Source organism: Myotis nattereri (assembly GCF_964212035.1).
Source record: "Myotis nattereri genome assembly, chromosome: 1".
Lineage (NCBI taxonomy): Eukaryota > Metazoa > Chordata > Mammalia > Chiroptera > Vespertilionidae > Myotis > Myotis nattereri.
In genome coordinates this window covers 63557352-63585323 of record NC_138075.1, presented here as the reverse complement: position 1 = coordinate 63585323, position 27972 = coordinate 63557352, and the positions used below count along the sequence as shown (strand labels likewise).

The window sequence follows — 27972 nt, the reverse complement described above, 5'->3', positions numbered from 1 at the left end:
AATACAGGACATTATATAATAAAAGAATATTTTTTATTATATGTTCCTAAAATTTTTGAAAAATTAAAATCATTATTTTAAATGGATTTACAGTAAGAATCCTATAAAATTTTCAATTCAATTCAACAAATGCTGGGCTTTACTAGGTACTAACACTCACTAAAACTTTTGTTGGACACCATTGACGCTTAACAATCTTTTAGGTGAATCCAGGTTTAACCTTAGGTTTACTTACAGTGAGGTCCTTGGCAGAAAGATGAAATCTGTTTCATATTCTTCACTTACATTTTAAGTCACTGGCCTGCCTATCTAGGATTTCATCTCACAGCCTGTCTGGTACATGTTACTTTATCCTGATTCTCTGCTGAAAATGGACTCCCTAACGTGCACTAAATATAATCCCCAAACCAACAGTTGACAGGAATATTCACAGTTGCCTCTTTAATACAACTGTTACCAGTTAGGTTGCCTTCTGTTTGGAAACTTTTATGCTTAACTTCCCTACCACCCAGATTTAATGTCCATCCATTCTATTCCAGTGCTTTCACACACACACACACACACACACACACACACACACACACTCCAAAACCCTTAAAATTTTTGTCTTCTGAAAATCATGTCTTCCCCCAATCCCTTTCAGCATTCCTGCTATGGTATTATTGGAAAACCTCAAAATTATATCTTAGGGTTTCTGGAGCCCGTGGAGGATTCCTAATCCATAGCATCATACAGAAATTCTCCCTGGAGAAATGTAGTTAATCTGCATGGGAGAGACGGGTATTAAACTGAACCTTGGCCCCCTAGAGCTCTACCCTGAAAGGCACAAGCAGATGACCTGGTATGGAGGCAGGAAGCAAGGTGCCAAGCAAACTTTCTGTACAAAACATAAGGCAATTTCTAAAAGGACAGAGCATCATTATTTGCATTTTGCGTCGCTTGCTGTTCGTAAGCAAAGATAAATTCCATGGACAATAAAAGTGATTTCAGAAAGATTTAAATCTGAAACTCCACACCCCATCCTTGCTCCTATATTTGTTCAAATTATCATATAGTAATTCCAGTTTAAGATTAACTTCTAACATTCAGGATAAACTGAAAATATTTCCTAAGCAATTTAATGACAGTGACCACAATACATAAAGATTTGGTTCTGATAAGATTACAAATAACCAAAAATTGAGATTCAAAACCCTGTAATATCTGGAAAATTTTGTTTATAAAGTATAATAATACCAATAAGACTTACTTGTGAAATAAAACATTCCTGAAACATTTAGGAATACATGCTTATTCCACTCTGGATAATTACTAGTACTTTCTGAAATCTGCTGAGAAATAATTTCTGTAAAAAGAGAGAGCTGGGTGTCAAATTCCAGAAGCTGGCTATCAAGATTACATTAAAAAATCAGTTTTCCAGCACTGGCTTGATAGAAATGGGCTTTAAAAAGGATTTTTAAATGCAAATACAGAACTCTTGATGCTTCCTTCATGACACATGCTCTGCTGTGATTGTGAAGTACGGTCTTCGATTGTCTTCTCTGAGGTATCTGTAGAGTCACGTCTCATTCTGTAAACAGTGTTTTGGAAACATCTTCATCTGAAAATTACGGTGAAGTCTCACTTTACCATTGGACAGAAACTAGCACTCTCAGGCTGACTGCGAGGCCAGTGCCTGGGCACGGCTCTCAGGAATTCCATTCTCCCATTCAAGTGCATTTATTGCTCTCAAGTCTGTGACTGCAGGGTAAATAAGGCAGTAGTCCCCCAGACATCTTCAGTTAGGAGCTGGCATTCTGGCAGTTTGCACAAGTTCTGTCCACGTCTTGCCGGTAACTCTGAAGCTGAATAGTACATTTATACATGCCAAATGTGTTCAACAACAAATGCCTGGCTTTGGACTGTACCTCCTCCCATTTAGATGAACTTCCAGGAACTGCAATGTCAAGAAAATATCGTTACTAGTCATTGTACATTACACATTAGTGAATACGACCCAGGGAGAAAACAACCTTAGTATGCTCTGAACATATTTTTACTAGTTTGATTTCTACCCTCCTGAAGCTATTGTGAGAGCAGTGTGTCCGTTTGCCAAGCCAGATCAGCTTCTCGTTATCCCTCTCTCTCCAGTCCACTTTCGGGTAGAGAAAGAAATCTAAACATCAATTACAAGTCTTTCATCTTTTGTACTTTTTAAAAAATATATATTTTATTGATTTTTTACAGAGAGGAAGGGAGAGGAATAGAGAGTTAGAACATCAATGAGATTCAGCTGCCTCCTGCACACTTCCCAGTGGGGATGTGCCCGCAACCAAGGTACATGCCCTTGACTGGAATCGAACCTGGGACCCTTCAGTCCACAGGCCGATACTCTATCCACTGAGCCAAGCAAGTCAGGGCTCATCTTTTGTACTTTAAAAAATAAAACTCATGCATTTACTATTTTGATGAAAAACCAAATAAAAAGCATCGATCTGTGAAATGATTTAAAGAAAAAACACAGGCTCTAGCTTTTCTTATGTAGAAAAAGCATGGTAAATACACCCAGTACATTTAATCTGAAGGCAAAAATCTGTGTTTCATCTCATCCCAAAGGGATAAAAATTATTGCTCTGCTATAAACATCAACCTGCAACTCATCTTTTGAAGAGGCCACACCCTCCCTTAAAACAAATCTTTCCAGAAGTCTTCCTACTTAATTATAAGCATAGATGTTTAATCCCAAAGACAGAAGTCCACCAACCCCAGTATTTACCAACAGCAACATACTTAGCTGTATGTGTGCAATGGCCATGGGCTTTCCTGAAGTGAGAGACCAGACATTTAAATCTTCCACTGAATGGACATCTTCTATTTTCATCAAGGCTTCTTTGATATAGTCAACGTGCAAATGCCTTGGTACACCTATTAGTTCAGAATATATCATTTATAAGTAAAATTTATCTTAGGGGAAAAAGTTATAAATTACTGGTGGGCCTTCCCCCCGAAAACAAACAAACAAACAAACAGACAACTAGCTTTGTTAAATTCATTTTAAAATGAACACTTTCTAATAAAATATATTAGTATTTTAAGATAAACCATGCACACATATAGTAGGATATACACAAAAGGTTAATAAATACTTTAAAAATGTTCATTCTCACTAAAAAGGTAGGTTAACCAGCCCAGGCTACTTCATTTAACAAATAAGCTAGGATAATAAAAAATAAAAAGAAAGGAACATCCAATGATGGCTAAACTAGTGTTGAGAACTTATATTTCCATGCTTATATGTAATATTGGTAAGGCAGGAATGTTGAAAATATAACAAAGCAGCAAGTTAAATTGAAATTAATCTATAATAATAAAAGTGTAATATGCAAATCAACCAAACAGCCAAACAGCAGAAGGACCATCCGGACTACCACATTATGACACCCACTGGCGCCAGGCCAGCCAAGGCAGGTGCGATGCGATTGGTCAGGGGCCCGGCTATCACCCCATGATCACCTTGCAGAGGGAGGCCCAGGCCACCGGCCAGCGGGGTGATCAATCGGGGGGGCTCCATGATCGCCCCAAGAGAGAGACCCAGGCCATGATCGGCGGGCTGCGGTGGTAGGCGTGGCCTACCTCTTTGGGGCAACCAATCTCAGGGCTCCTGGACTGTGAGAGGGCACAGACCGGGTTGAGGGACCTCCTCCTCTGAATGCACGAATTTCGTGCACCGGGCCTCTAGTAAATTAATAAACTGCTACACATACTTGCATTAAGAATCAAAAAGCTGCATTCTTGTCCTAGTTCTGTAATTGAGTAACAGCATGGCCTTAATCAAGTTATACTACCCCTCTGAACCTCAATTTTCTTATTGGTAAATGGGGATAATAATGTTTGCCTTACCTACTTTTCTTAGCTATTATAAGGATCAAATAGGTAACATATGGGAGAGTGCATGTATTCTTATACGTCCTATACATGTAAGGTGGTGTAACTGTAGCCTAGTAAGCATCAAGAAAAACAAGAAAAGACATGGCTCCTATCCCAGAGTCTTCCCTGACCCGTAATCTGACTTAGGACTACATCCACAATGGGGATATTAATGAGATCTTACCTTCTAGTATTATAACTATTGTGTCCCATATAATGCGAAATGTTGTAAAAGCCACAAGTAATGAAAATACATATGTACAGATGGGATCAGCAATCTTGTATTCTGGCTGTGAAGTGACAGATCAAAATTGTGTGGTTAAATATTGACAGACATATAACAGACTGTAAGGCAAACTAAGGAATACTCTGCCCCCTGTCCTCTAGCAGGACTGCAGAATACCTCTGGGACCAGGACACTGCATCTGATAATTCTTTCCTGGGTTGTTTAAATGCCTTTCCTTGTGGGACCATTTTTAGCAGTTTAATGGTTTGTTCTGTTCTTTTCCCCTGTGCCTTCTCTAAATTGTCTGCCCAAAACCATAGAACATCAGAGCTAGGAGGAGTCTTAGCAGTCATCAACTGGATTTAAGCCCCTCATATTAAAGAGGAGGGAACTCAAATTTTGAGTTGAGGGACTTGCTCAAGGTCAAAGCATTAGTGGCAGAGCCAACACTAAAACCCAGATCTCTGGACTTCACTACATCCACATTCTAGTACCTGTCAGTTACAGGTAAGTTACCTTGTGATGTGATACTATGGTGTTCAGTGCTAACAAAAGAGCTATATAGCCTGGTGGCTCAATTAGGTTTGCATAAGTGCAAAATGAATAGGAGTGGCACTGGTGTCCAGTATACTGATGAAAGACAATCAGTTTGTTTTTTCTTGTTTAAATTAATCCATACCCGAGGATATTTTTTCCATCGATTTTTAGATAGGAGGGAGGGAAGATTGGAGGGAGGGAGAGAGAGAAACATTGATATGAGAGAGACACATTAATTGGTTGCCTCCTCCACATGTTCCCACCAGGCAGGGTATCAAATCTGCAACCCTTTGGTACTCTCTCCAATGCTCTAACCACTCGGCACACTGGCCAGGGCCAATCAGTTTTAGTTTTAATGTTGAAATTAAATACACATTAAAATAAAAAACTAGCAATCATAGTACCTTGAATCGTATGATGTAGGCAGCTATTAGCACACCGACACTTTGTACCAAATCCCCCAAAGCATGTACAAATGCAGCTCTCACTGCCAAGCTATCCTGCCCATGGTTGTGCCCATACCCAGGACCTGTGGTAGGAGAACTAGAAGGCAGGGAGTGGGAATGGGCGTGATGGTGACCAGATTGGTTCAACAGAAACCCCATTCTGTTAAAAAAAAAAAAAGAAAACAGAACATTATTATTCATCCTAATGCTATTGATAAAAATATCTATGACTAATCAGATATGAATGAGGCAATATTTACTAAATATTTGAGCACCTATTCTGTATCAGGTACTATTTTAGGTGCTGGGGTCAAAAGAGTGACTGAGACAGATCCCTATCCCCTTAGAGCTTATGTTCTAGTACAGAAGGCAGAGCAGTTAGCAAATAAACCCCTAATGTACTGCTAGACGACGGGAAGGCGCTGAAGAAAAGTAAAGCGTTGCTAGTGATGGAGAGTGATGGGGAGAGTGGCCTCCCTTAGATTCCATCAGAGCAGAGACTTGAATGAAGCCAGGAAGCAAGTTATGGTGGAAGAGTGTTCTAGCAGAAGGAATACCAGGGTAAAGGGCCTGGATGCAAAGGTGCTCTATGTGTTTTAAAAAAGGCAAGACAGCCACTGTGGCTAGAATAAAGTCAGCAAGAGTGCTAGGACGTGAGTTGGAGTGGTACACAGGATAATATTAAAAGGCCATGGTAAGGACTTTTGATTTTATTCTAAGTATAGAATAGAAGCCACTAGATGGGAACTGGCAAACCATGGTCTACAGACCATATCTGGCCCATAGCCTTTTTTTTGTAAATAAAGTTTTATTGGAACACAGCCATGCTCATTTGTTTACATACTGAATAGGACTGTTTTTGTTCTAAAACAGCAGAGTAACTGAGAAAGAGACTATATGGCTCTAAAATTCTAAATATTTGCCCTTTACAGAAAAAGTTTGCTGACCCCTTATTCAAATGATTGAGTATTTAACTCAAAAACTTCATGTTTTTAGGAAAAAAAGTTGGTTGTTAAAAAAAATCTCAACATGAAAGTAATATAAAAATTAAATTAAAAAAATTTGTCCTACTTAAATTTTTGTTTGTTAGTCAAACTTCAGTATACCTGAACAAACCAATGAGGAATTTATAATTCTAAGCGTGTTTTATTAATACTTATAAGAAAAACTGATGTACTATATAATTTATAAATATATTAAAATATCACTGCATATTACTGAATGCATGTATAGCCTCTAAGTTCACAGTATTTGAGACTATTCATGTGAAAACAGCGTAGAGTGTATGCTACTCAATGTTGGATACATGTCATTACACATTGGTCCAAACCCATTAATGTGCACCACCAAGAGTGAACCATATAAACTATGGACTTTGGGTGACTCTGATGTGTCAGTGCAGGTTCACCAGCTGTAACAACGTACCACTCTAGCGAGGGATGCTGGTAATGGGGGAAGCTATGCATGTGTGGGTGCAGAGGGTATGTGGGAAATCTTTGTACAGTCCCCTCAATTTGCTGTGAACCTAAAACTGCTCTACAGAATAAAGCCAGTTAAATTTTTTAAAAAAACATCAAGCTTACATTACATTGACTGCAACTCCAACAGCTGCGGTAATGAGCATTATATCTCCATTTATTTCATAGTTCATATGGATAGTTCTTTGGACAGCTTCATATAGGAGAAATGCCATAAGTATATACACCAACAGCACACTAATCATAGCTGACAAAACCTCTGGAGGGAAAAATATAAAAAAAAATGTATTTGCAGCATGGTTAGTAGACCTCATACAAACTAAATATTGTACAATCTTTTATTTATTTAGATCTTCTTTCCTCTAAGAAGATAAAAGCACTATATCATCTGTCATGTTTTTCTTAAAAATTATTTTAAAAAGTTTGATATGGGACATTTTTTAAAAATTGAGATACAGCGGACATATAACAGTATATTAGTTTCAGGTATACTATATATATTTTTATTTAAAAGGTTTAATAGTTTGATCTGAATCCCCCACTAACTCACTCCTACCACTTGCTACCTTCCCCTCATCTCTTTAGGGTCAAATTATGTGTATTTATAGACCAAACACATGGCAAAAAATGAAAACCTGAGAAAAAATATTTGTAACATACATGACTGCAGACTAATTTCTTAGTAGGCAAGTACACTTACAAATCATAACAAAGTGAACAACTCATCAGAAAAATGGGTGAAGAGCATAAATAGTAATATACAGAAAATAAACAGAAATGGCCAACTTATCAAAATCAATCATAATACAGTAAATTCAGTAGGATTCCTTTTTGGCCCTTACTAAAATGGCAACAATTAAAAAGTTTGATAATAGTGTCAGCAAGGATATACTGATGGAAGGATCAAATAAAACTATCTTTTTGGAGAGCACTTACCAAAACTAATCAAAATTTAAAAGGCATGTATTCCTTGATTCTAGGAATCTAGAATCACATCCACATGTATGCAAAGATATCTACAAGGTTTTTCACTGCGGCTTTGTTGGTAGTATCAAAAAAGATCCAGAGACATCCTAAATGTTCCCCAATAAGTAATGTAATGGATAAATGGTGGCACATACATATAATGGGATACCATACAACCTTTTATGTATAAAAAAGAAAAAAATAGGCACATTGGTAACTATAGGAAAGATAGACAAGAAAATGTTACATCTGGGAAGTGGGAGAAGGAGCTTGGAGAATTTAACTTTATTTTTTCAGTAATTTTTGAAATGTCTTTAAGTTTTTAACCACAAAGATGTATTACCTTTAGACTAAATAAAAACAAACACATTTTTATGCATTCAAGTATTCATGATGTACTCTGATCCAGGAATTCCTCTTCTAGGAAGGACATACACACTCATGCCAATTGAGCTGCACATGTGCAAAATGTGGTATGTTATGAAGCTATTCATCAAGCACTGTATGAACAGCAAATAATTCTAAACAATAAAAATGTTATTAGTAGAAGCCTTATAACATAGAATGCTGTGCAGTTGTAAAAAAATGAGTAAGGCTCTTTATGTACTGGCAAGGAATAAGTTCCAAAATACAAAGTGAAAAAGCAAAGAACACAATTGTGTATGGTGTTACCATTGTGTGAAAAGAAAAAAGAATATCCTATATAATAAAGAGCTAATATGCTAACTAGACCGGATGGCCGAAGACCTTCCGGAATGACCAGTGGGCGGGGGGCAGGGCCGCGAGGCAGCCGGGGCTGCGAAGACCTACTCTTGCATGAATTTTGTGCATCGGGCCTCTAGTATATAAATAATGATGTGCAAATGCAGATCCAGAAGGATGTACAAAACACTGATAAAAAATTGGTTATGAGAAGAATGGGCGAGGAGACAGGGATGGCTTTGTACTATGTATGTTTTCATACCAGATAAATTTTCTACCATATGAGTATAAAGTACAAATAGGCAATGTAAAATATATATTAAAATAATTAACTAACATTGTTACATAAAACAAATGTTGACACTCAAAACAAGAAAATACTTTTAAAGAAAATTTTTCCTTTAGAGACACCGGACATTAATCCTGTTAAGTGTTAAAAGGTAAAAGAATCTGGAAAACTGTTGTCTGGGTTGATTCATTCCTCAAAGGTTCCAGGTAGTTCAAGCATATTGGACTTTGATACCTTTTTATTCTAACCTATAACTTACAATACAGAAAAATTATCTAGAAGTTAGAAACTATTTCCTGACATTTCATTCATTTAGGTGAAACTCCAATAAAATTTTGTGCATGAACAGAACTAATATTGGAATAAGACAAATAAACACAATTACTATTCAAAACCATGGTACACCATTAGTCACTCAATAGCCCTCTCAGTTATCATATCGGCTATGAGCGAGAGAGATCAACCACATTCATATAACTTTCATTATAGTATATTGTTATAATTTTTCCACATAATATTATTGTTGTTAATCTTTATCTGTGCCTAATTTATAAATTAAACTTTATCATAGGTATTATAGGTATAGAAAATAGTACAGTATATATAGGGTTATATACTATCCACAGTAGAAAATAGTACAGTATATATAGGGTTATATACTATCCACAGTTTTAGGCATCCACTGGGGTCTTGGAATATATCCTCTATGGATCAGGGTTATTTATTAATCCCAAAGAAAAAGTAAATAGGTTAAAAGAATTAAGCCAAATACAAGACATAAAACACATGAATTTCTTGTCTTAAGTTATAGCTGCTGATGGTAAAATACACACATAAATAATATAAAGAAAAAATAATTAAAGTATTTTAAACTGTAAAATTTTATGTACTGGTGATAGCCTCATTTTACTCACCAAAAAAGAACTTTATCTTTAAAATTGGTATTTAAAAAATATTAATCCTAAAAAAATTCTTCCATAAAAAGACAATGTCAAGGTTGTACTAGCAATTAGGCCACCATAACTTTAAAGGTGCCTCAATAAAATTTTTAAATATGAAATTATAAAACAATAAATTTATATTTATATTAATGACTCAGAGATGTGACTACTTATAAAAATCTATAATCAATAATTTAAAATACTTTCAAAACCCCCTACTATTCAGTTGACCATACTTTCCAGTTTTCCCAGGATAGTTCCAATTTATGCCTTTGTCCTGGCATAATTATTAAAAGTGTCCCATTTCACTCTCAAAAGTGTCCTGACTTGAATGATAAGTTCTATAGTTACTCTAGTACAGGGGTGGGCAAACTTTTTGACTCGAGGGCCACAATGGGTTCTTAAACTGGACCGGAGGGCCGGAACAAAAGCATGGATGGAGTGTTTGTGTGAACTAATATAAATTCTAAGTAAACATCATTACATAAAAGGGTACGGTCTTTTTTTTTTTTTTTTTTTTACTTTTATTCATTTCAAACGGGCTAGATTCGGCCCGCGGGTCGTAGTTTGCCCACGGGCCGTAGTTTGCCCACGGGCCGTAGTTTGCCCACGGCTGCTCTAGTAGGTCTGCCAGGTAAAATACTGGATGCCCAGTTCAATATGCATTTCAGATAAAAAAACAAATACTATTTTAGTACAACTATGTCCCAGGCAATATTTCAGACACATTGGATATCATATATTTCAGAGAAAGTGGGAACGTGTGGCATGCATGAGCTAAATCTGGTAAGCCCACACCCCAGTAATAATTCACATTAACACTTAAAATTACCTTTTTGTAAATTCTCAGATATGGCAAAACCACCTCAGAATAAAGTAAAATGAAAGTCAAACTACAGCATAAACAGAGTTTTTTGGCAAGGATGATTCCCAGCCCACTAGGAGCTGAAAATGCAGTTTTTCACAATATAGTTTTCATCCAGGAGAGTAGCATAAAAGGGATCCCAATGACTTCCCACGGTTAAGAGTAATGGAATTCCGCTGACTCCTAGAAATTCCCAAATGACATATTAAGATGCTGTCATCAATTATATCCCTTTTCCAGCAATTCAGAAGGAATGTGCCTCACATCTAGTTGCCTTGGTGAAAAGCAAAGACATTCATTTGTTAGTTTTTATTCTAATTGACTGTAAAAATGTCTTCTAGCTAGAAAACTGATAAGTGCAAAAGAAAAACACACACAGAATTTTAAGTAGATTTTTGGGACTGAGATTTATAATTGAGAAGTATAAGGCACATATAATGCTACATAGTTAAAAATCCTAATAATAGTAATATGACCATTTTATTCTGATAAAAGGAACAACAAGCTCTTTCATTGTGAATAAATGAAACTTTGGTGAAATATGAATAGGACTAATGAGTGTTTAACATTTTTGCCTAGTATTTTTAACATGATGGAATGCAGATAAACATAGACAAGATTCTTTTTTCCTCCAACAACGTTTAACAGGGAGGGAAATTTTCATTCAACAATGAAATTATGACTTGTTCCAATCTTCTCATTGTTGCTCTGGGTTGGTCTCTGGTAACATAATGTACAATAAAGATTTTCAAGACAAAAGGAGTGTATAACATATACAGACTTTCATTTTCTAAAGGAGACCCAGGAACTTTCCCAACTAAAACCCTAGATTTCTGTGAAAGTTACTACCCCATTAGCTTCGGAAAACTTCACTAAATGGAAATTTAGCAAAAATGAAAAACTCTTAAAAGGGATTTTTATAGAAATTCTTGAAAAACCTATTGTTATAGTAGTTCTAATATATTTTGCTACTTTATGCACAGATAATTAAATCACTGCACTCAGCTGAACTAGTATTGGAGTAGTGTGAATAAACAGTTTTGGTTTGAATGGCCAATAAATTGGTAAAAGAAAAAATTAATTGGGAGAAAACATAGATGATTATTAAGTTTTGCTCATACCATAAAATACAATAAATGTTTACATACATTTTAACACATCTATAAATTGTCAAAACTAGAGGTTTTCAATGTTCATATGAAAAATATTGAGTTCTTCGCCATCCTTTGTTATTCTCCATCATAGTACTTTATTCTTTTCTTTGTAGCATTTAATACAATTTATGATTATGTTGTGTTTGTGGTACATATTTACTGCCTGTCTCCCCACACTATACTATTATTCATTCACTGAACAAGTAACTATTGAGTGCCTATTCAGTGAATGAGTAACAATCTGTTTCAACTATGTAAAACCACACTCAGTCAGCACATTCACTTTTGTGTGAGTGCTGCCTAGGTGTACTGGCCTACATTTAACTGTTAACTTTGCCAACACTGCAATGACAATAATGAATACATTTCCCTTAAATTATATAATGTTGTCTTTCTATTGCCTCAAGGAACTATACATAGCACATCTAAAGACAGATTTCAGAGGTCAATAAAAATCAATAGGGAAGGAAAGTGGAGATATATTCTCTCCCCCACTTCCTTTTATGCTCTTTCTCTTTTCTACCTTCATCCAATAGAAGATAGGAAGGAAACAGAGGAAAAATCAGTGAGCTATATTGGATCTGCCTAGGACTTTTAAACTAATATTTGTATTTCAACGCAGCCACAGATAACCCAACAACACTCAGGCTAAAGACATCATATAGGATTTTCAGCGGCCCACTTTTGCTACCAGAATGTCAAGCTAAATTGCAAAGTTTGTCTTTGGATCCTCTCACCTCCTATTCTAAGTAATCTCCTATTTTCTATCTTCTTACTACTCCTTCTATCCACACTCAATGTGCCCCAGTACTCCAAGTTGACTTCTGGCTAGTCAACATTGACTACCTCACTCATGTCTTCTTCTGCCTCAATAAAAACTCTGAATTCTTGGAAGTCCCTATTCTTTTCCTAGATATGTATATGTGATATGAATTAATTCTCACTAAGATGTGAACAATGAGTAGGCATAACTCATATCAGAGGGGAAGGAAGTTGTTAAAATGAATCACTAACTAGAGAGAAGAGATTTTTTTTTTTTTTTTTTTTGGCTGCATGTTTGGGGAAGAATTTTTAGCTGAATACTTTCTGTTAAGTGCTTTAGCATCAGGGAATAAATAACAAACTAGGTAGAATTAACATTATTATCATATACATATCCCAGAACAACAATCATCTAGCCAGATCTGCCAAGGCCTTTGCTTAGTAGAACTACATATTACGAAAGACTCCCACACTGTCACTTTGCCACTAACCTAGGCTGATGAGCTGAATTACCATAATGTGTATTTTGCTTTTTATTTCAAATGCAGACAAATCTGCTTATTACAGTCCTTTCACATGATCGCTATCTTTATCTAATCCATCCAGCCTCTTCAGCCCCAGAAATAAAAGAAAAACCATATAAATAAAGTCAACTACACTCAAAATCCTCAGAGAAGGAATAAAGCAAGCAAGCAAGCAAGCAAGGGATGTTCTCTTTAGAACAGCATGTCCCCTTGGTCTGGGAGATAGTGCCATTCTGCCTAAGGGTTTGTGGAATTCCTCCCCACGGTGTGGTTTCATTAAGTTCTAAGTTTTATTAACTTCCAGGACGAGAGGGCAAACCACCCACAGCCAAATAAATGCAGGCACTTAAAAATAACTCACATGTGGTTTCTACCCTCCTCTCCCTCTTCCCACAAAAGAGCTGCCACTATAGCTCACTGAAAGGAAAAGGAAAAGAAAAAGAAACTCCTGAGTAATTTTACACAATCTTGAGTTCACACAAAGGAAAGGAAAATACCAACAGACTGGTACTGATTCCTGGGACAGCCCCTTGGGTTTACCCTTCAAATCCAACGACCTTTCTTTCACCAGGATGGAATGATTTTTGCTAAAATGAATTTTGCTGTATTGCCAAAAATGCTCCCAAAGACCCAAGTCAAAAAGCACATCTTTTAAAATTGTTACTCATCAGGTTGAATCATCTTACTTTTCTCCTACTACCTAGCTGAGACAGTTATGCTGAGACAATAAGAATGCTGATATGGAAAGAAGGGAAGGCAGGCAATCTAGAAGCATGGGTCATTTTGAGAGATATAAAGTCTAGTCCAAGAGGGAAGGAAAACATGACTGAAACGAACATTTACTGAAAATTTACTCTGTGCCAGGTACCCTGTTAGGTACTTATGCCTTACCACTTTACCTTATGTATTTTTCACAATTCTGCAATACAAGTAACTATCATCCATATTTTATAGAAGAAACTCATAGAGAAATTAAATCATTCTCCAAAAGGTCATACAGTCATTCAATTAATTTTCCTTGTTTTCAGGCCCAAGTCTCACTTCTGATGCTCTTTGTTCTGAGCTTTCTTTAGCGATCTGTTGGGCTGACCCAGTTCCTAGCTTGGTGTACTCTAGGCTGCGGCTTCTTGGCTTGTTTTCTCCTTCAACCCACTCCCATTTACTTTCTAACTTTCAGAAATTTCTGGAAATTTGTTTATTGGTGACCCAGCATTGACTTCTCTTTGTTGTTTTGATGCTTTTTATTTCAGTGGACTCTCAGGAGAGACAGGAGTCAAATGCTGATATCTAGTCCACCATCCTGAACTTAGTATTTGTAAGGAAAGGGAAATATCTGACAGTCTTCAGGAATTTTCAGAGATACAACAGGACCAGTCAGTCCTATTTTCTCTCATCTTTTCATAGTGCTTATAGTCTTTAAAGAAACAAAGTGACCATCTAGGTAAATACTAAGTACTTCTTTGATATTTAATAGAACTTTCATGATTATTGGTTTTTAATTTATTATATGTAGGACTTCCTATGTTGGTATTACTGCATATCTCTGGGCTAGAGTGCCGCTGACTTCATTAAATGAAATGTACTCTCTCAAATAGTGCTAGAGGGTAATCCCCATTCCAGGATGCAATGTTTTAGATCTTAAATTGCAGGTGTTTAAATCACAATAAGATTGGAAAATAAAAAAAAATTTTTAGAGGATGGGGGGGGGAGGGAGAGAAAGAGAGAGAGAGAGAGAGAGAGAGAGAGAGAGAGAGAGAGAGAAATTAATTTGCTGCCTCTCATACATGCATGCCCAACCAGGGATCAAACCTGTACTGTATGTATGTGCCCTGACCGGGAATCGAACCCACAGCCTTTTGGTGTATGAGAGCACACTCCAACCAAGCCATCAGGTCAGGGCAATTTTAAAGTTGTTAAAAACCCTCAAGTCAATCAATTAACAAATGAATGTGTATGTTGGAAAGTAGTGAGGCTTCTTTTAGGAACACATCCAAAAGCATTATGTAGTGGCTTATAACAGAAACACCTCACTCAGGGCTTCAGTTCTCTTGTATAGCAGTTGAGAACTGAGGGGGGGAGATGCCAGATAGTTTCCCAGCCTGATGGCCTGGATAGCTACTCGGAATATAGCTATTCAGCTAAAATGTCAAGTTATATTCCAGAAGACCCAGTGATTACATTTTAGAAGACCTAGATGCTGAGTTAATATTAGGTCGAAAAGTAACACAGAAGGGGAGGAACTGATTGATATATTAGCCAAGCATGTCAGTGTCTACACAAAATAAAAAACAATATATTAATTCTGGTTCTTTAAGACAGGTTTTGCTGAAGCTACCTAAATGTCACCTTTTGGGTTCTGAGCAAATGACATGTGGTCATATGGCACTTCACATAATAGTAAAGGCAATTATTTTTAAAATAAGCAAAAATATTAAAAATAGTAACACAGCACGAAGCACAGTTGTATATGATTATATATGATTTTAACCTCAATTAAATATTAGTATCTGTTAAAAATAGGAAAATAAAATGTGTTCATTATTAAAAAGAAAAAAAAATCAATGACATTTGTTACAACATGGTAAAGAACACTTTATTCACGAGGGGAAGCTATTGAGATAGGCATAGGGACCACTGCAATGGTATTTTGCAGTGGGGGAGAGAGTTTGGGCTCAACTCTGAATACTGTATGGGCAAGTGGGAATTTATAGCAAAGAAGCAGGTTGGGAGTCTGTGGGTGGAAAACTACTGAGGAAACATTAGGAGGAAGGGGGATTCTGGTAAAACTGACCGAATAGAATTCTTGTGAAGACAGGCCGGGGTGGCGAGACATCACCTGAAGGATAACTGGCAAGATACTGAGAGTGGGAGGCTTGGGAGAAGGTTCAGGAGACTGACTTAAGTGTGATTAACCAAAGAATCTTTGTCAGCATTTTCAGAATTGTGTTGATACAATGGCCTCAATGAAGTTCAGCCACACAGTAAATGTTATACGTATTATAATAATACTTAAAATCTTGGCCACAGTAGCCTTGGTTGAAATAACCTGAAGTAAAAGAAAGAAGCTAATGCTCATTAATGAATTAAACTCACATAATTTTGTTTGATTCAATAAACTGAAGGTAAACTTTTTTTCTGATAACATCATTAGGACATAGGGAAACCATTTACAAATTAATGATTACCATATAAGTTTATATGTGTAAACTGTTCAGCTGACTGGGCTGAAGTTCAGTACATGGGAAGATATGTATCTGAATAAATGCTGTTCACCCATTTTCATATGCTTTGTTCATCTATTTCAACAGGCTTATCACCAGAAAGATTTCAGCTAATCAAAGGTTACAGTCCGTTGCTGGTTTACCATAAAACGTTATAATCTAAAAAACACCTCCCAATTACCTACCTAAGCGATGAAATCCAAAGGTGAATCTTTTGGTTGGTGATTTTGAAGACAGCCACAAAGCAAGCAGGGTCAGTATGATAGCACTTAAGTCAGTTAACATATGAAGTGCATCTGTCATGACTGCTAGGCTATTTGCAATGTATCCACCTTAAAGTAAGGATAAGAGGGAAAAAGGAATATGTTAACTAAAATAAATGTAAGTAATAAAGCCAAAAATATGTAACATCCTACAAAACATGAACTTCTAACTAAATCTTTATCCTATTACAATGAAATCAAGGTAATTGAAATTTGATGCAAAACATTAAATATGCATATACTTTTCTAGTGACAATGTCCATTTCTATGAATAGATTCTCTGAGGAGTCAACAACCTTAAAGAAATTAAGAATCACTAAACTGGAGCTAACACATAAATAGGAATTTTGTGTTTTAGCACTGCAGCTTTTACTCAACTAACTATCCTACTCTCAGTGAAATTAATAACCATAATATCTACATATTACAATAAAGCTGAAGAAGAGGTAGGTACTCACTTGTTTGGGAGAGTTTGAACATAAAATTGAACTGAAGAAACTCATAAAATGTACATTAATTCAAAACAAGAGATACAAATAACAGATTCATTTGGATACATAACAGCAATGTCTTCTAATAGAGGAATAAAAGGTGGTATTTAAAATACACAATTTAAAATTTTATGTTGATTTTTCTAGACATTTTATATATACACACACATAATTTCACATATATGTCTCTGTGTGTAAAAATATGTTGTTCCATTATGGTTATATAATTTTCCTATTACCATTCATTGTGTAAGCTTTTATAATTAATACAGAGTATTCAAACTTTTATGGGTACCAGAATCATTTGGAAGTTTTGTAAAATTGCAGATTGCCTGACCCGACTCTCAGAATCTCTAATTAAGTAGGTCTGGATGGGACCTGAGAATTTACAGTTCCAACATGTTCCCAGGTGATGCTGATGCTCCTGGGCTCAGAACCACACTTTGAGAATCACTGTTACACTGCACTAGTGGTTTGTGCACATTGAAAGGAAATTAAGAAATATTTTAATATCACTATTCACTTTTTCTCTATAATAGAATGTCAACCAAATTCACGATTGACAATGACAGATTGAAACACATGCATGCGATTGGTGCCAGCAAGAGCTTTATATGTATCAACGTTTAAATTGCCAGTGCGCATCATATGTACTGGCTGGTTGGTCGGTCACTTAGCCTTTTATATATATAGATAGTGGAACTTCATGGTCAGGGTGTCTTGACATACTAGTGTGCTGGGTTGCTGATCCCTCTATTTCTAGGATGACTGTGCAGAGCCAAGAGCAGCAGAACTGGAGGCAGTGATTTTGTAGTCACATCCACGTACTCCAGTGTGTTCTACAAAAATATTATTTTTTATGTACAGCAGGTCCTTGGGTTATGTCAGAGATCCGTTCCTACAGCACGATGTAATGCGATTCGCCGTAAGTCAGAACCCATCTACATAAGCACCTATGTCACTCACATGGAGCACATACACAGCAGTAATGAAGTGAAATAGTAAAAATAATTTAAAAGAAAGACAACAATTCCTGACCTTTACTTGTGGTAAATAAATAATAAAAAACATTGCCGAAACCAGTTTGGCTCAGTGGATAGAGCGTCAGCCTGCGGACTGAGAGGTCCCGGGTTCGATTCCGGTCAAGGGCATGTACCTGGGTTGCGGGCACATCCCCGGTGGGGGATGTGCAAGAGGCAGCTGATCGATGTTTCTCTCTCATCGATGTTTCTAACTCTCTCTATCTCTCTCCCTTCCTCTCTGTGAAAAATCAATAAAATATATTTAAAAAAAACAACAACAACAAAAAAAACATAAAGCACATATGTACATATGTTGAAATGACGGAACTTTTTTTTTTTTATATAAATACTGTAAGTGGGAGATGGCGACGTAACCACGAAATGATGTACGTCGAGTCTGACGTAACCAGAGGACTGCTTGTATTCCCTGACATGAAAATGCTGGAAATCGGAGAAACCAAGATGGCGGCAAAGGTAAACACCAGAAATTGCTGCCTCCCATAACAAATTCAAAAATACAACTAAAAGACAAAAGAGTCATCATCCAGAACCACAGGAAGGCTGGCTGAGTGGAAATTCTACAACTAGAAGGAAAGAGAAAAGCACACTGAGACTCATAGGAGGTGCGGAAGTGCAGAGGTATGGAGGTGCACGCAGCAAGGGCTAGCAACTGAGGATGTGGCTGTCTTTTTGAATCAGGAGGGAGACACACGCTCCCGACAGCTCTGAACTCCAGTTCCAGGTGAGTCTCTGGGGACCTAGACTCATACGGGGAGAAACTGGACTATCTGGTGGCAGGCAGAACTCAGAACTCGAGGGCGGCTTTCTCTCAAAGGTGCTTGCAGCGATTACCCGGACACTGAGATGCGCGGCCCCTTAGGGCAGGGCTGAGGATCAGCCATAGCTGCTTGCTCTGCCCTGTTGATTCTCTGAGACCCTGCCCCACCCAAACTGCTAGCAGAGGTTTTTGCATATGAGTGCCCTGGCCCTTTGCAATCTGAAAATTACCTAACAAACAAACATATGTGCTTTATGTTTTTTATTATTTATTTACCACAAGTAAAGGTCAGGAATTGTTATCTTTCTTTTAAATTTTTTTTACTGTTTCACTTCATTACTGCTGTGTATGTGCTCCATGTGAGTGACGTAGGTGCTTATGTAGATGGGTTCTGACTTACGGCGAATCGCATTACATCGTGCTGTAGGAACGGATCTCTGACATAACCAGACAGACCCAGAACTTCCAAGAGAAGGCCCAAGGCCCCATAGCAGCTTGAATTGCTTCACAGCTGGGCCTCCTTTGGGCACCTCCAAACCCCAAACAAGGAAAGGGAGTCTGCAGATCTCCTCGTAGCTCCTGCTGGGTAGCCGCAGGCAGAGGCTAAATTAGCTCCTCCTTAGATCCTAGAGCCAGTGTACCCAGTGGTCAGAGTGGGACCAGCCAGATTACAACTCCTCAGATCCATAAGGGACACACTCAGGGGGCAGACTCAGTGAGCACCAAAGCCCCACTGAAGCAAGTCTCGCCCCAGAAGGGTGTCTTCAGCACAGAAGTTCTCCCACCGTAGACATAGCTGACTCTCACAGCCAATTGGCCTGGAGGTCAATTCCTCCCAGTGATACCAACAACAATCAAGGCTTAACTACAACAAGACTGGGCACAAAGCCCACAAAGGGGTGCACCAAGAGTGTCCATGTCAGGTAATTGGGGAGGCTGAGCCACTGGGCCCTATAGGACACCTAGCACACAAAGCTACTCTACCAACACAGGGAAGCATAAAAAATGCCGAGACAAAGAAACAGGTCACAAATGACAGAAATGGAGGAAAGCAAACGAATGGATATAGAGTTCAAAACCACACTTTTAAGGTTTTTCAAGAACTTTCTAGAAACTGCCGATAAATGTAGTGAGACCCTCAAGAAATCTAGTGAGACCCTCAAGGTTATGAAAAAGGACCAACTAGAAATTAAGCATACACTGACTGAAATAAAGGATATTATGCAGAGTTCCAACAGCAAACTAGAGGATCGCAAGAATCAAGTCAAAGATTTGAAATACGAAAAAGCAAAAAACACCCAACCAGAAAAGCAAAATGAAAAAAGAATAAAAAAATACAAAGATAGTGTAAGGAGCCTCTGGGACAGCTTCAAGCGTACCAACATCCGAATTACAGGGGTGCCAGAAGAAGAGAGAGAGCAAGATACAGTGGGGCCTTGATTTACAAGTGTCCCGACTAACGAGTTTTTTGAGATACCAGCTCTCTCTCCACCGATTTTTTGCACTGAGTTGATAGAGTAATTTGAGTTAACGAGCTCCTTAACGAGCTCGGTCTCAGAACAAATTAAACTCAGGTAAGTCAAGGCACCAATGCATTGAAAACCTATTTGAAGAAATAATGACAGAAAACTTCCCCTACCTGGTGAAAGAAATAGACTTACAAGTCCAGGAAGCTCAGAGAACCCCAAACAAAAGGAATCCAAAGAGGACCACACCAAGACACATCATAATTAAAATGCCAAGAGCAAAAGACAAAGAGAGAATCCTAAAAGCAGCAAGAGAAAGAAAGTCAGTTACCTACAAGGGAGTACCCATACGACTGTCAGCTGATTTCTCAACAGAAACTTTGCAGGCCAGAAGGGAGTGGCAAGAAATATTCAAAGTGATGAATAGCAAGAACCTACAACCAAGATTACTTTATCCAGCAAAGCTATCATTCAGAATAGAAGGTCAGATAAAGGGCTTCACAGATAAGAAAAAGCTAAAGGAGTTCATCACCACCAAACCAGGATTATATGAAATGCTGAAAGGTATCCTTTAAGAAGAGGAAGAGGAAGAAAAAGGTAAAGATACAAATTATGAACAACAAATACACATTTATCAACAAGTGAATCTAAAAATCAAGTGAATAAATAATCTGATGAACAGAATAAACTGGTGATTATAATAGAATCAGGGGCATAGAAAGGGAGTGGACTGACTATTCTTGGGGGGGAAAGGGGCGTGGGGGATGCGGGAAGAGACTGGACAAAAATCGTGCACCTATGGATGAGGACAGTGGGGGGGCGGGGGCGGTGAGGGCGGAGGGTGGTATGGGAACCGGGTGGAGGGGAGCTATGGGGGGAAAAAAGAGGAACAACTGTAATAACCTGAACAATAAAGATTTAATAAAAAAAAAAAGAAAAAAATGCTGGAAATCACTGTGAGAAAATACTCGTTGGTAGTTAATAATATGGGGCTTTGGAATCTCAGCGATTCTAAGGTAGTTACTTAACATTTTTGAGCCTCATTATCTATAAAAGGAGGTTATGTTAAAGCCACATTGTCCAATAGAACTTTCTGAGGTGATGGAAATGTCCGTCTACACTGTCCAATATAGTAGCCACTAGTCATATGTGGCTTTCGAACATTTAAAATATGGTTAGTGCAACTGAGGAACTGAGTTAATTTAATTGAATTTTAATTAATCTAAATTTACAGAGCCACATGTTGGTGATCATCAGCAAAAACAGCAGAGTAGGGACTTCTGAAAATCATCTTCATAAAAGCAATAAGAACATGGACAAATCAGCTTATTTAAAACTCTGGAAATTACCTGAGAGCTGTTATAGGTAGCTATTATTCAAGGGAAATAGCTGAATCTTGGTAAGAATAGTGGGCTCCATGGCATTTCCCCATTTGGTAACCTTGAACACCAATAAGTGGCAATCACAGTGAAAACCTCAGCATGGCAGCCACTGCAAGGGGTAGAAGAGGGTTGGAGCTCCTTAAGAGCCCCATTCCCAGAGCACTCTCTTTATGTGACCTCGTCTCACGGTTCCCTGGAAGACCATACTGGCCAGGCTGTTCTTATTTGACTTGACTTGGAGTTCTGCCCTGTGCAGAAACAATGAGAGGCAATAGATAACAATGTGTTCCCCGTGTTCTGAAACTTCAAAGTAATGTACCCAATCTGCTGGGCTTTTGTTGACTCTTTCAATCTGGAAATGTATACCTTTCAGTTCTGGGGACTTTTTTTTAACTACCGTAATACCCCCTCATCTGAAGGGGATGTCTTCTAAGACCCCTAGCGCAGTGGTCGGCAAACTGCGGCCCCTTGAGTGTGGCTCTTCCACAAAATACCACGTGCGGGCGCGCACGTACAGTGCGATTCAAACTTCGTGGCCACACTCAAGGGGCCAAAGAGCCGCATGTGGCTCGCGAGCCACGGTTTGCCTACCACTGCCCTAGTGGATGCTGGAAACTGTGGATAGTATTGAACCCTAGATATACTATATTCCTATACACAGATACCTATGATAAAGTTTATGGCTTCTCCATGGCATATTTAAATCGTCAGCACCACAACTCCTGCATTTTGGGACCATTATTAAGTAAGTAAGGGGTATCTGAAGACAAGCGCTGTGGGTATCATGACAATCAAAAAGGCCTGCATTTTGGGACCATTAGTAAGTAAGTAAGTAAGGGGTATCTGAAGACAAGCGCTGTGGGTATCATGACAATCAAAAAGACTACTAGGCGACTGTCAGGATGGGTAGTGTGGATGCACTGGACAAAGGGCTAACTCACCTCTTGGGCAGGATGCAGCAGGACAGTGTGAGATTTCATCATGCTAATCAGAACCAGCGCAGAACTGAAAACTTATGAATTGTTTATTTCTGGATTTTTCCATATAATATTTTTGGACTATGGCTGACCACGGGTAACTGAAACTGTGGAAAGTAAAACCACAGATAAGGGGGGGGGACTACTGTATGTTGCTGATTTCTTTCCTTCTGCTTTCTTGTTTCTTTAAACTCTTATTACTTGGCGTTTGGACTAATATACTAATTTTCTTGCCTTTTTTCTCCTATTATCCATTTCTACTTTTTTGCTCTGCTCTTGTCAGAGATTACCTTAGTTCATCTTCCAACTTTTCTGTGGAGTTAAAAATATTTTGTGTTTTTATTGTTTAAAAGCTTAAAAAAAAAAAAAAGACAAACTTCACCTGAGGCTATTTTCTCCATTGATTTTTAGACAGTGTGGAAGGGAAGGAGGATGGGGGGAGGGAGAGAGAGAGAAACATTGACATGAGAGAGACACATCGATGGTTTGCCTCCCACCCGAGGTAGGGGCTGGGAACCCGCAACTAAGGCAGGTGCCCTTGACCAGGATTCAAAACCACAACCCTTTGGTCCTACGTTCTAACCACTGAGCGACCGGCCAGGGCTAAAAGCTCTTTTTTTTTTTTTTTTTTTTTTACCCCTGAATTTATTTTATAAAGCAGCAAGATCAGCATCTCCTGGGAACTTGTTAGAAATGCAAACTCACAGGCCAGATCCCAAAACTACTCAATTAGAAACTGTGGCCCAGAGTTTGTGCTTAAGTTCTCTAGGTGTTTCTGATATATTATTAGGCTGGTTCTTGACTTTCCCTACTGCTTGCTTAGGAGTTGGCTTTCTTGGATCTATTAAGGCAGTTACCTCCTTTATCAGCTTCTTTTCTAGTTTCCCAAGTTTGTGTTGCTGTTGCCTGCTCTCCAGTTTTCCACATCTGTGTGGATATACAGATCCCTTTATTGTAGTTTAAGAGAGGCTTCCGGAGAGAGTACAATTAAATGAGTGAGTTCATTTGCCATCTTTACCATCTTTGCACTCACTTTTTAAACTTGTTCACTTTCAATAAAAATGCAGTTGTTAAAGTAATCAATAACACTGTTATTAAACTCAAGAATATTTTAGTTCTCATCTTATTGGACCTCTTGCAGCTTCAACTTATTTATTGCCACTTTGAAATGCTCTCTTTTCTTGGATTCTGAGATACCTGTTTGTTTTCTGCCTGATTTCTAAAGTTGGAGTTCCTCCAGACTTGGGCTCTCTAGGTGACTTTTTCCATTCCCCATGGCATTATGTACTATATCTCCACCTTGACCTCTTTTCTGAACTGTAGACTCATATGCTCACTAGACATATTTACTTGGCTATTTCACATACATATGATAACATGTTTGAAACAACCACGGCTAGATCCTGCTCTATATTTTCTCTCTGCTTCATAAATGACATACATTTCCATACACTTAGCTGCTTAGGTGAGAAACTTCAGAATCATTCCTGACACTGCTCTCCCATCAACCACCATATCCAAACGACTAGCTAAGCTTGTCCATGTCACCTCTAGAATGTTTCTCAATCAGTAAGTACATTTTTCTCCAGCCACTTTAGTCTAAGCCATAATAATTTCTTGTCTGGATCTCTGCAATAGTTTAGTTGTTTCCATTTTTGCACCCTCCAATCCATTCTCCAAATAAGAGCCGGAGTAATCTTTTAAAAAGGTAAATCCTAAACATGTCACACTCTGCTTTTAAAAGCCTTCACTGGCTTCCCATGTATTTAGAATTAAAAACTACACTCATTTAATACGGTCCATTTAATACAGGACCTACCTGATCTGGTTCCCAGGCCTCTTCCCCTCTTGTTTACTACACGGCAGTCAAACTGTTTATTCTCTAACACAATAAAAACGAGCTCAACAAAAATTTAATGAGTGTCTACTCTGTGCCAATCATTGTTCTAGGTGCTGGGAATTCAGCTTATATTTCAGTGGAGAAAGACAAGATGTTAAACAAGGAAATATAAAACAAAATATACAAAAGAGATCATCTCAGCTGTTGAGGGCTTTTATAGTTGGGGAGGGAACAGGGAAGAAGGAAGGTTTAGTCAGTCAGAAAGGTCTCTCAGAAGTACTTTTTGAGATGAGACGTGAATAACAAGAAACCTGCCAAGAGAAGATCTGGGAAAAGTCCATCCACAAAAAGCAGTATTTTTCAAACTGCAGACCCTGCTCTACTTGTGGACCCATGAAATCAATTAGGTGGGGTGGAACCACAATTGAGAAAAATATATTAGAAGACATCACATGAAATGAAACTTTTGTTTCAGTTATACATATGTGTTTATACATACGTGTATCGGTGCATACATACATAGGTATGATGCACACCTACCTACACGAGTCACAGTGTTAACTGTATTTCTTACTCTAGTGACCTCAAAAAAATCTGTGAAGGCCCTAAGGGCGGGAAAGAGCTTTGTGAGTTATAGGGGAAAGGTGGCCAGCATGGCTGAGCACTGAGCAGTGGTATGAAATGAGGTAGGAAGTGCATGTAACTTTCCTACATTTAACCTCCAACCAGCACCTCAAATCTGGACTGCCACCTCTAGCCTCATCATGGTGCATCAGCAAGAGACACTGTGACAGGATGGTCGCTCTGCGTTAGTGTCACTGTGTGAACGGTCACTGGGACAAGTCAGCAGTTACACTAATGCGACACTGAATTCTCTAAGCAAAGAACGTATTTTATTGTGAAGAGTGTATTACTTAACTAAAAACTGAAAAATCAACCAAGTTCATACACCCCGGGGGAGCCATTTTCTGGTGCCTTTCAGATTTTCCTTACAATGAAAAACTTTCAGGTTAGTTGGTGGTATTTAATTTTGCAAATCTCTTGGCTATAAATCTAATAGGAAGTAGCACAGAGACCACCTAAGTCAAAGGTAGAGAAAAAAAAGTCAAGAGCCTGGGACTGTAGGTCTGACTCTTCCATTAACCACCCCATTTCCTCCCAACTTCTTGAACCTCTCTGGCCCTCCGATTCCCTTTGACAAAGGGGGTGGAGGCTGCAGGTGTTCGGGAAGGTCCCTTCATACTGTAAAATGTTACGGGGTTCTAAGTAACTTTAGAATTATTATTATCTTTTTTTTTTTTTTTTTACTATTTTAAACGTTGCAAGAACTAACCTGATGTTCGCTCACAATTCTTTTGGAAGAAAAGAGGAAGTTGCATGACGTACCATGGAGGTAAACAATAAATCTATGTTTGTACTTAGATTGACCTGCACTTTGGAACTGTGTGGACTTCTTGCACCCCAAGAGATCAGTATCTTGAGAAAGGGCAAGAAAGTTTAAACCTCCAATCCCGTGCCCCTAGAGCTGGACACAACGGAAACGGCAAGTGAGTTGGCCACACAACTCACCTACGAGCTCTCCAATCATGAAGAGCAAGTACAGAACGGCGGCAATGGTCAACCTGGTCTTCACCTTTCTCTGCTTCAGCAGCTCCCTGCGTCTGCTGCAGGTGTCACACGGGTCCACCTTCAGGCTCAGCTGGCTGTTGGTCAAAGGCAGGTCCTGGTCCAGCAGGGAGTCGTCGTCGGCCTGGAGCGCCGGGTGCGCTCCGTTAACAGGCCTCTCCGGGGTTTCGGAGCCATCGTCCGCCACCACCACTCGAAGTTTGTTAAACCGAGGAAGCCCCTCGTCCCCCGCCTCGTCCGAGAAGTCAAAGGCGCTGGTGTCATTTAGAAACAGCGGCGCGTCGTCCTTCCTCAGCAGAGATTTGAGGCGCTTCCACGCGCCGGATCCGGCCATGGCAGAGGCGGCGCGCCGCGCGCGGAACGGCTCGCGGCAGGCACGGCCGGCGGCCCCGACTTCACCGGCGCGCCCGCTCCCGATGGCGCCGCCGCGCGTCCCTCCCCATCCTGTGGGAAACGAAACACGGTAGCGATTAAAGGCGCCCCATCACAGCCCACAAGTTCCGAAGCCCGGGCGGCGGGGGGCGCAGGGCCAGCGCGGAGGCGCCGCGGCTCCGCGAGGGGGCGGCGCGTCGGTGTGGGGCGCCGCCGCGGGGCCGCCGCTCATCTCCCCTCCCCCGCTCGGTTCGGGGGAGCCCGGCTCGCGCGGCTCGGCCCGGAGCCGCGGGGGAGCGGGGCCGATCTCGCCTGCAGCGCCCGCAGCTCCAGGCTGGCTCCGCGGGTCTGACAGGTCCGCGGCCCGGCGCCCGCGGCCACCGCCTCTCCCCGCCCTTCACGGGCCCGCGCGCGTGCGCCGGAGCGGCCGCGGGCGAGGCGCGCGAGGGAGGGGTCGGCGCGGGGACACGCAGGCCGGCGCGCAGGGCTGCGGCGCCCGCTGGGGGCGGGCAGGGGCGCGCGCCGCGTCCCCGGGGTCCTCGCCGGGTCCTGGCTGCCCGACCCCACGCGCCCGCCTCTGCGCGAGGGATGCGCACGGGCGAAGCCCCGGTCGCGCGCGGACCTCCCGCTTCCCCTCGTCGTGAGACAGACGGCGGAACCCGGGTCCGCGACCCCGTGGGTCGGGCCGAACGGCCCCGCTGGGGCTGGGAATTCGCTCCGCGCACGGAGGGTCGCGGAAAAACCCAGGGTCGGGTCTTGGCTGGGGGTGCTCGGCAGGAAACCAGTGTCGGCCTTTTTCTAAGTGGGAAGTCAAGCAGCTTTTCTCTCCGGAGCTGCTGCCTCTCTGGCAAGTTGGCAACATTTGCTGCACAGTCAGGTCAACTCGGAGAGGGCAAGGTTTATATCTACGATCGTCAGCTGCTCTGTGCCTAATACATAGTTACTATTTTTTTTTAAAATCAAATATGCATTGTTCTCTTTGTGCTCACTCCACCTTCCTTTTGCCTCCAAGTAGTCATAATATGGACTAAACCCAAGCACAGAAAATCTAGTAGAAACATCTGTTCTGGTCCTTGGTTCTGCTTAACAAGAATTTGGGAGGTCTTAAACATAGGAGCAAAATTTTGTGGGCATATGTATTTTCCTGAGTAAGTCCCTTAGGCTTCATCATATTCTCAAATGGGGTTAAATCTCAAATAAGATTTAATACAGCAATAAAAAAACAAAAACACTGTCAGGAGAAATCTTAGCTCAAGCCCCTAGCTTCTACTTGGAGTTGAATTATAGTACAAACTCCTATTTATCCAGTGTTTATAAATGTTGTATTTTTGTTTGTTTATTATCCCCCCCCCATGGATTTTTAGAGAGAGTGGGAGGGAGGGGGAGAGAGAGAAACATCGATATGAGGGAGACATATCCTGTGCCCTTGACGGGAATCGAACCCAGGATCCTTCACTCTACAGGCCAACGCTATATCCACTGAGTCGAACCGGCAAGGCTATAAATGTTGTATTTTAACAATAGTCTACATGGATCACCAAATTTAAAGTTACAAAAAATACAACAAAAAGTCATATGAAATATCATTTTCCTCTGAAGATTCAGATGACACTTTAGAATTTTGCGTCTCAGGTGCAAGAGTACCAGCCACTTTTGGATTCCAGAAGAGTCCCTCACTTTTGCAGGCCCACAGTCTTCTTCTAGAGCTGTAGCAATGGGAGCCAGGTTAGGAAACCTG

General features: G+C 39.8%; 1 protein-coding gene across 1 annotated transcript; it reads right to left on the bottom strand.

Annotated features, from left to right (window-relative positions):
* Positions 1–57: 57 nt before the first annotated feature.
* SLC30A4 (solute carrier family 30 member 4) lies at positions 58–26196 on the bottom strand (the record flags this gene model as incomplete). The annotated part of the gene is made up of 7 exons (XM_081101675.1): positions 58–1936; positions 2770–2904; positions 4091–4196; positions 5074–5275; positions 6699–6852; positions 16203–16349; positions 25806–26196. 7 exons carry the CDS (start codon positions 26194–26196, stop codon positions 1782–1784), a joined length of 1290 nt encoding a protein of 429 aa, XP_080957801.1. The 3' UTR covers positions 58–1781.
* Between the last annotated feature and the right edge of the window lie 1776 nt (positions 26197–27972).